Here is an 8,906-nt window from a genome sequence, read left to right on the forward strand (position 1 = left end):
CTAGTGTCCACTTGCTTTAGCACCACTTGCTGAAAAGACTTATTCATTCCCCATTCAAGTGCTTTTGCATCAGTTGCAAAAATCAGCTGGCTGTACTTGTGTGAATCTATTTCTGGGTCCTCCATTCCATTTTATTGATTTTTCTGTCTATCCCTTGGCAGTTACCACACGTCTTGATATTGTGTTTATATAGTAAGTTAAGATCAGGTAATGTGAGGGCCGGCTGAGTGTCTCAGTTGGTTAAGAGCTCACTCAAGAGTTTGAGCTCTGAGCAACAGCGGTTCGATTCCCAGCCCGAGCTGAGCAGCTGCTGAACTGCCAACTGGTGGCAGGATGGCTCAGCTTAAAAAAACAGAAGATCAGGTAATGTGATTCTTTTTTTTTTTTCTCTCAAAATTGCTTTAACTTTCCATGCCTTTCTATATCAATTTTATAATAAACTTGTTTGTATCTGAAAAAATTTTTGCTGGGATTTTCATAGGAATTGCATTAAAGCTAGAGATTAGGAGAGAATTTGTATCTTTTACTATGTTGAATCTTCTAATACATGGACATTGTCTATCTTTTATTTACTTAGATCTTCTTTGGTCTCATCAGCATTTTGTAGTTTTCAACATACAGATTTTATACATATTTTATTAGATTTATACATAAATATTTCTCCCACCTCCCCCCATCTCTGGGGTGATTGTATTATATGGTATTATATTTTAAATTTGCATCCAATTGTTTATTCCCATATAAAAATACAATCTGTATCCTTTTCTTGCCTTATTGCGCTATCTGGGACTTCCAACAATGAGTGGTTGGTGAGAGAAGACATTCTTGCCTTATTCCTGATTTTAAAAGAAAGGTGGCCAGTCTTTCACCATTAAGTATAATGGTAGCTGCAGGTTTTTTGTAGATTCTCTTTATCAGATTGAAGATGTTCCTTCTATTTTTTTTATCATAAATGGCTGTGAAATTATATTACTTCTTCTGCATCAATTTGATATCATGTGAATTTTCTTTGTTAGACTGTTAATATGGTAGATAATACTGATTTGCTTTCTTATACTGAACAATCTTTGAAGTCAACTCTACTTAGTCATGGTGATAATTATTTTTATATACAGTATTCCCTCATCTGTGGGGGATGCATTGCAACACCCTCAATAATACCCAAAACCACGGATATTACTGAACCCTGTATATACTATGTTTTTTCTATACATACATACATACATACATACATACATACATACATACATACTTTTTCACTTAAAGGAAGCACTTTACAGGTTCTCTTTGGCATATCTGAATTGCCAGCATCACTACTCTTGCTCTTTCAAGTCATTAAGTAAAGTAAGTTACTTGAACACGAGCACTGCAGTACCTTGACAGCTGATCTAATTACCAAGATGGCTACTAAGTAACTAATGGGTGGATAGTGTATATATTGTGGATATGCTGGACAAAGAGATGATTCACATCCCTCAAGGGACGGAACAGGAAGGCAAGATTTCATCACACTATTCAGAATGACGTGTAATTTAAAACTTATGAATTGTTTATTTCTGAAATATTCCATGTAATATTTTCAGACTGCAGTTGATCACATAACTAAAACCGTGGAAAGTGAAATTGATGATAAAGAGGAACTACTATACTGCTGGATTAAATTTGCTAATATTTTGTTGAGGATTTTTGCCTCTTTATTCATGAGAGGTATCAGTCTGTAGTTTTCTTCTTTTGTATTGTATTTGGTTTTGACCTCATAAAATTGGTTGGAAAACATTCTTTCCTACTGTTTGATGGAAGAGATTGTGTAGCATTTGCTATTTCTCCATCTGGTAGAATTCACCAGTGAAACCACCTAGGCCTAGATATTTCTTTTTCTAAAGGTTTTTTTAAAAGCTGTTATTTACTTTAATAGTTACAGGACTATTCAGATTATCTATTTCATCTTGGATGAGTTTGGTTGTGGTTTTCTAGGAACTGATCCATTTTATGCAAGTTGTGAAATTTAAGTATGTAAACTTGTCTGTATTATTCTCTTAGTATTTTTTAGTGTATAGGCTCTTTAGTGCTATCCCTTCATTTCTGATAATCATAATTTGAGTCTTCTTTCTCTTGTCCTCTCTTTTTTGCCAGTCTTGCTAAATCAATTTTATCTATCTTTTCAAAGAACCAGCTTTTGCTTTGAGTTTCTTTATTGTTTTTCTATGTTCAATTTCATTGATTCCTACTCTTTATTATTTCTTCCCATCTTTTTGGTTTTGGCTATTCTTTTTCTAATTCCTTGAGATGGAAGCTTAGGTTATGCTTCCCTTGTTGTAAAAATATTATTCAGTGTTTCCAGAATACTCCTTGGTTCCCTGGACCCCTGTTTATCCATTAAAACTCAGCTGAAGGCCGGCCATGGGACGCGCTGGTTAAGAGTTGGCTTGGGGGCCGGCCAAGTGGCGTGATGGTTAAGAACTGGCTTGGGATGCCAGAGGGCACCGGTTCGGATCCCACATATGAGGGCCAGTGACACTGCCCTCTACAGCTAAGATGCTGAACAACAGCTCAACCTGGAGCTGGGCTGCCGTGAGTCGCTGGTGACGGCGTAGGCTGCAGCCCCTGTGGCAGTGGGTTGCCATGGGCTACCGTGTGTAGCCAGCAGCCAGCGTGAGCGGCCAGCAGCCGCAGTGAGCGGCCGTCCAGAAGCCGGCCACTGATGTGCCTCGCCTGGGAAGAGCGCAATGATGGTGCCAACTTGGGCCAGTGAAGCAACATCCTCCACAACTAGATCGAAGAACAAAAGGGACAGCAACTTGTCTGTTCCCCTTCCCCCAATTCCCCAATAAAAATCTTAAAAAAAAAAAAAAGTTGGCTTGGGAGTGCTGGCTCTGGGCAGCAGGGCCTTGGTTCGGCTCCCACATGAGGGCCAGTGATGCTGCGCCCTCTACAGCTAAGATGGTGAACAGCAGCTTGACCTGCAGCTGGGCTGTCCTGGGTCTCTGGCGACAGCGTAGGCTGCAGCAGGGCTGCAGTGGGCTGCCATGAGCTACAGTGATTGGCTGGCAGCCAGCATGAGCGGCTGGCAGCTGGCATGAGCTACTGTGTACTGCTATGAGTGGCCGTCTCACCCGGGAAGAGCGCAATGATGGTGCCAGCATGGGCAAGTGAGGCGATGTCCTCCACAACTAGACTCAGTAACAAGAGGACAGCAACTTGTCTGTTCCCATTCCCTGATTCCCCAGCGCTGTTCCCCTCCCCTAATTCCCCAATAAAATCTTTTAAAAAAACCAAAAAACTCAGCTGAGATGTCACTTCTGAGGCAGTATAGGGTTGTAGCCAGCCTTTCTCAAAGCCCCCCCCCCAAACTTGTGGTTAATGAAAGACTCTGAAGCTACAAGAACTATGAGATTTAAATAGTGTTGCAAGAAATTCTCAGGAACCTGACCTCTTTCTAACCTCCAGTCATATGAGGTTATAGACTCCACCCTAGGCATCTAGACAGGAGTCTGGGGGCCACAAAAATGCCAACTTACACATAGGCTTCCAGTTTACAAGGTTATATATATTGGGCTTCACAGCCCTGGGACAAGACAGGAATTATCCCCATTTGAGTGATGGGAAAACTCAAACGGAGAGTAGTTTGAGGTCCCCAATGCAGGGCTAACGCATTTCTGAAGGGAACTCTCCAGAAGCTGCACCAATCTGGGCAGAGAACCCCCTCCCTAGGCAGAGGAAACCTCTCACTACCTGGCCTTAGGAGTCACGGACCTCCCTCCCCCCACCCCTGCGCCATCTCGCCCTGCCCGCTAGGGGGCGCACGTGCCCGCTTCCAGGGTCGCAGCCACGGCCGAAGAACTAGTGGTGGGTGGTGGTTGAGGGGTGTGGTAGGTCGGCGTACCCCCAAGGAACAGTGAAACCTGGGTCCCCAAGGGCTGGCCTGGGGTCAGCCAGGCAAGAGGCAGGGGAGAGGGACGGGTATCCGTGAACTGCAGGGGAGTCCCGGGACGCTGTCCTCCGTCGAGGGCCAGACCTCGCCACTCGTTGCCCACCTCTGTCTTTCGGCCACAGGGACCTTGGGCATGAGGTCAGCTCTGCCAAATCTGCCACGCCTCCTCTGGCCAGAGGAACTGCGATGGACGCGAGAGTCTGGACTTGCCTTCAGGGTCCTTCGCTATGACGTTGTCCTGAACTCGCCGCCCTCCCTGCTCTCTTTGCAAGACCTCGCCCAAATCTTCCACACCCGTAGAATAGCCGTTTCTCCTCCACGTCCCCCACACGCACACCATCCCCATCCCCCAGGACCCCTCCGCGAGCCAGGAACTTGGACTGGTCTAGGAAAGTTGACCCTCCTCCTTCTAGGTCCTCCCACTTCGACTAGGTACTCGTCCCGTGCCTCCGCGCTCCGCCTCCGAGGAGTACACGTTGTAGATTCCAACGTCCCCGGAAGTCTCGCGTTACTCAAACACCGCGCGGGATTGTGCAAGAGCTCAGGAAAGGGGCGGGGAGAACGGAGGCCGGGAGACGATTCGTGGATCGCACGGACCTGGGAGGGACCGGCGCGCGTGCGCACTCTGCAGTTCTTGCTGGAGTCCGGAGCCGCCTGGATCTGGTGTTATTGTTGCGCGCCGCTTGTCTTCCCTTCCTGGGCCCGAAGGTCGCGGGCAGGGCCCTCTGTTCGGGCCGGTCAGCGCAACGCTTGAGTGGCCTGTCAGGGGAGCGGGCCGCGTGCGCGTGGAGGCCACTGTGGACCGGAGAGAGTAGGCACGGAAGAGCCGGGAAACGGGGCGGTGGAGGGGCCTGAGGTTGGCAGCGATGTGATGAATGAATAAGAACTGCGGGTGGGGGAGATACAGCAGCTTGAGGTGAGTGGGCGGGGATTGAGACTGGAAGGGAAGAGGAGCGTCAAGTGCACCCCTTCCCGGCTACACCCTTTGGGCAGGAAATAGGCAGGAAGGAAGTGAAGTCTCGTCACCCCTCGTTGATCTCGTCCCTTTCTCGTGCTAGGGCACGCAGCATGGCAGAAAGCCGAGAGCCCCGCGGGGCCATCGAGGCTGAGCTGGATCCGGTGGAGTACACCCTTCGGAAGCGACTGCCTCACCGCCTGCCCCGGAGGCCCAATGACATTTATGTCAACATGAAGACTGACTTTAAGGCCCAGCTGGCCCGCTGCCAGAAGCTGCTGGATGGAGGGGCACGAGGTCAGAACGCATGCACTGAGATCTACATTCATGGCTTGGGCCTAGCTATCAACCGCGCAATCAACATTGCCCTACAGCTGCAGGCAGGCAGCTTCGGGTCCTTGCAGGTGGCTGCCAATACCTCCACAGTGGAGCTTGTTGATGAGCTGGAACCAGAAACCGATACACGAGAACCGCTAACCCGCATCCGCAACAACTCTGCTATCCACATCCGAGTCTTCAGGATCACACCCAAGTAACTGAGATGAGACTGGCTTATTTTGTCCACCCGCCCACACACAGTTAGGCAGAGATGTGACTCTCCTTGTACTGAGTACTGGCGTGGACCTCCTACCAGAGCCACGTAAGAAAAAGCCTGTTGCCTCATAGCCCAAAGGACTGAATTGAGAGGGGGAATATATCTCTTATTGGACCCAAGCAGCGGGTCTTCCTGAATTTTTGTGGTCTGTAACCATTGTCCTAGACAATTAAAAGTAGCAAATTGTGTTAGTGCCCAGCCAGCCCACTTCCACTGCCTCTCCCCTTTGTAAAGTCTGTGTATATCTGGAAAGGAGAGTAGTTCACTTGACAAGTATTTAGGTGCAGGTAGGGAACCCAAATGTTTCCTGCCTTCACAGAGGGTAGATTGTACTATGGACAGTGTAACATAAAACAAACTTTAGTATAATGTAGAAGCCTGACAACCCAATGTTTGCTTTAAAATTTCTTGTCTTCTTAGAGGCAAGCCCAATGGATAAGGTGTATACTCTCACCTGCTGAATGCAGCTGGGATAGTTGTATGCTCAGAAGTCAGGTTCTGGTGGCAGTGCCCAAGCACAGAACCGGTTGAGGGTTTAAGGATGAGGGAAACAAAGACTGGGGCCTCCTTTGTATCAGGTTCTGTGGTAGGTACTGACACACAGCTTTATTTGCTTCCTGGTCCTGTGGGGCCCCAATTGTTCTAAGCAGCTGTGGTCCAGATCCCTTCAGACCCTTCTGGCTGGGCTGCGCTAGTGGACAAGGAAGCCCCCCTCCGAATTACTGTGCATACAGATAATGTCTTTTTGGGGTATTTGTAGAAGGATCTGATTTCTCATGTTTATCAAACTAAAGTTATATTTATCAAAGTGGATGTTAACCCATTTGTGGGTCTTGAAATCAATTCAGCCTTTTAAAAAGCAAGTAAAAAAGAAAAAGTTCAACTTAAATGGTAATGTTGGCACTTTTTCAGTTATCAATGGGTATACACACACACACACACACACATACTAGTTATGATGTAAATTGTGTTGGGTTTTTTTGTTAAAAATTATATTGAGGGAGGGGAACAGACAACTTGCTGTCCTTTTGTTCTTCAGTCTAGTTGTGGAGGACACCGCTTCACTGGCCCATGTTGGTATTACAATCATTGTGCTCTTCCCGGCTGAGGCAGTTGGTTGCCAGTAATTGGACAGTCGCTCACGGCACCTCTCGCTGGCTGCCAGCCACTCACGGTAGCTTTATGGCAGCCTCACTATAGCCTACGCTGTCACTGGCTACTCATGGCAGCCCAGCTCCAGATCAAGCTGTTGTTCACCATCTTAGCTGTAGAGGGCGCAGCGTCACTGGCCCATGTGGGAACCGAACTGGCGGCCCTGCTTCTCAGAGCTCGTGCTCTCAAGCCAGCCTTAACCAACTGAGCCACTTGGCTGGCCCTAGATTGTGTTTTTTACTTTAGTCGTGGTCACAAGTTTGAAAGTCTGTGATTTAAAGGTTAATAACAGAATTTTGCTCTAGTTTGCTTGAGGCAGTTTGGTATGGGTTCTGAAAATCAACATTCTCGTTTATCGGAAATCTGTTCTGGCTTGAGTATTCCTGTTGACGAGGGACTTTGGTGCTGGGTGAGTGACTGCCAGCAGCTCAAGAAGCTGACTCCTTACAGAAGGACTAATGCTTCATTCAAATAACTAAACATGCTGAGTACCTATTGTGAGCCAAGGCCTGGGTTGGGCCCTGGGGATACAAAGATGAATATAAAATGGCCCCTGCCTTCACAGAACTCACCATTTAATTGGGAAGGTGATACACAGTTTTTGTGAATGAGGAAGATATATAAGAAGTAAGAGTAGGGGTGGCTGGTTAGCTCAGGTGTTCTGAGTACAGGCTCAAAACACCAAATTTGCCAGCTCAATTCCTACATGGGCCAAGGAACTGCACCCTCCACAACTAGATTGAAGACAACTACTTGACTTGGAACTGATGGGTCCTGGAAAAAAACACTTCCCCGATAAATTTTTTTAAAACTTTATTGGGGAACAGTGTGTTTTCCCCAGAACCCATCAGTTCCAAGTCAAGTTGTTGTCCAATCTTAGTTGCGCCCTCAGCTCCAAGCCCACTATCCCATGCGGGAGTCAAACCGGCAACCTTCTTGTTAAGAGCATGCGCACTAACCAACTGAACCATCTGGCTGCCCCCAATAAAATTTATTAAAAAATAAAGAAGTAAGGGCCGGCCAAGTGGCGTGTTGTTTAAGAACTGGCTTGGGACGCCAGAGGGCCCCAGTTCGGATCCCACATATGAGGGCCAGTGACACTGCCCTCTACAGCTAAGATGCTGAACAACAGCTCAACCTGGAGCTGGGCTGCCATGAGTCGCCGGTGACGGCAGGTGGGTTGCCATGGGCTACTGTGTGTAGCCAGCAGCCAGCGTGAGCGGCCAGCAGCCGCAGTGAGCAGCCATCCAGAAGCCGGTGACTGATGTGCCTCGCCCGGGAAGAACACAATGATGGTGCCAACTTGGGCAAGTGAAGCAACGTCCTCCACAACTAGACTGAAGAACAAAAAGACAGCAACTTGTCTGTTCCCATTCACCCAATTCCCCAATTAAATAAATAAATAAATAATAAAGAAGTAAGAGTAGCCATGATATAGAAATGTGGAGAAGGAAACGGCTAACTTCATGGTTGAGTCCAAGATGGTTTCACCTTTGACCTGGATTTTGGAGGATTAATGGAGTTTGCCAGGCAAGAAAGAAGGGAAAGGGCATACTTGGCAGAGAGATTGGTATACACAAAGGGGATTCATGAATAGACAGGGTGTGTTTGGGGGTTGGAGGGTCACTCAGGGTAACTAGAAAGCAGGAGACTGCAGAGACAAAATGGGAGACATCCCTATCACACGCCCCCTACCCCCCATTCCCCTATCAGCCTTGATTGAAAGCCTCCCTTGTCCTGGAGCCCCCCAGTAGCAGAGTGGAAGCTGTCAGGGAGCTGGATGGAACTGTGTCTCCCTGCACGTATGTGTTCTTGTCTGCACTCCTGGCCTGGCCCCAGCTGAGGTGGTGGCAGGCATCCCTTTAGCGTTTGTTTTGGCAGCTATGTCTCCCAATCTGTTTGTTGTTTCTACTCCATGTTTTCTCACTGCTTGCCAGGGTAGCTTCGCTAAGTGTCAGGTTTACATATACGGCCCCTAGACATTACCACTGAAGGAAAAGAGTGTGTGAGGCACACCCTTGAGGGAGGTAGGGGGTGAAGGGAAGGCTCTTGCAACTACTGGAGTCCAGTAGATGAGTGGTGGATGGTGTAGGGAACTCCATCCTTTCTGTAGGGAAGCCAGAAGGGAGGCTGACAACAACTTCAGTCCAACACTGCCCCCCGCCCCCCACTGCCATTTGCTGGCTTTCCGAAGTGTCTTCCATCAAAACTTGGGAAAAGGGAGAAAGTGGTGGGTACAGAAGGTGTGTCCAAATGCAATTTTCCCTTCTTTT

The 8,906-nt window shown here is 47.7% G+C and overlaps 1 protein-coding gene across 4 annotated transcripts; it reads left to right on the forward strand.

Moving 5' to 3' along the window:
- Positions 1-4,526: 4,526 nt before the first annotated feature.
- POP7 (POP7 ribonuclease P/MRP subunit) lies at positions 4,527-6,370 on the forward strand. Of its 4 annotated transcripts, none has more exons than XM_019629889.1 (2): positions 4,527-4,746; positions 4,990-6,370. In XM_019629889.1, exon 2 carries the CDS (start codon positions 5,000-5,002, stop codon positions 5,420-5,422), a length of 423 nt encoding a protein of 140 aa, XP_019485434.1. In that variant the 5' UTR covers positions 4,527-4,746; positions 4,990-4,999; the 3' UTR covers positions 5,423-6,370. The 4 variants fall into 4 exon arrangements, with proteins under 4 accessions (XP_019485434.1, XP_019485435.1, XP_019485433.1 ...); XM_019629890.1 differs by having other exon boundaries at positions 4,527-4,742; XM_019629888.1 differs by having other exon boundaries at positions 4,708-4,787.
- The last annotated feature ends 2,536 nt before the right edge of the window (positions 6,371-8,906 follow it).

This window comes from Hipposideros armiger, unplaced genomic scaffold (assembly GCF_001890085.2).
Source record: "Hipposideros armiger isolate ML-2016 unplaced genomic scaffold, ASM189008v1 scaffold_875, whole genome shotgun sequence".
In the NCBI taxonomy this organism is placed as follows: Eukaryota; Metazoa; Chordata; class Mammalia; order Chiroptera; family Hipposideridae; genus Hipposideros; species Hipposideros armiger.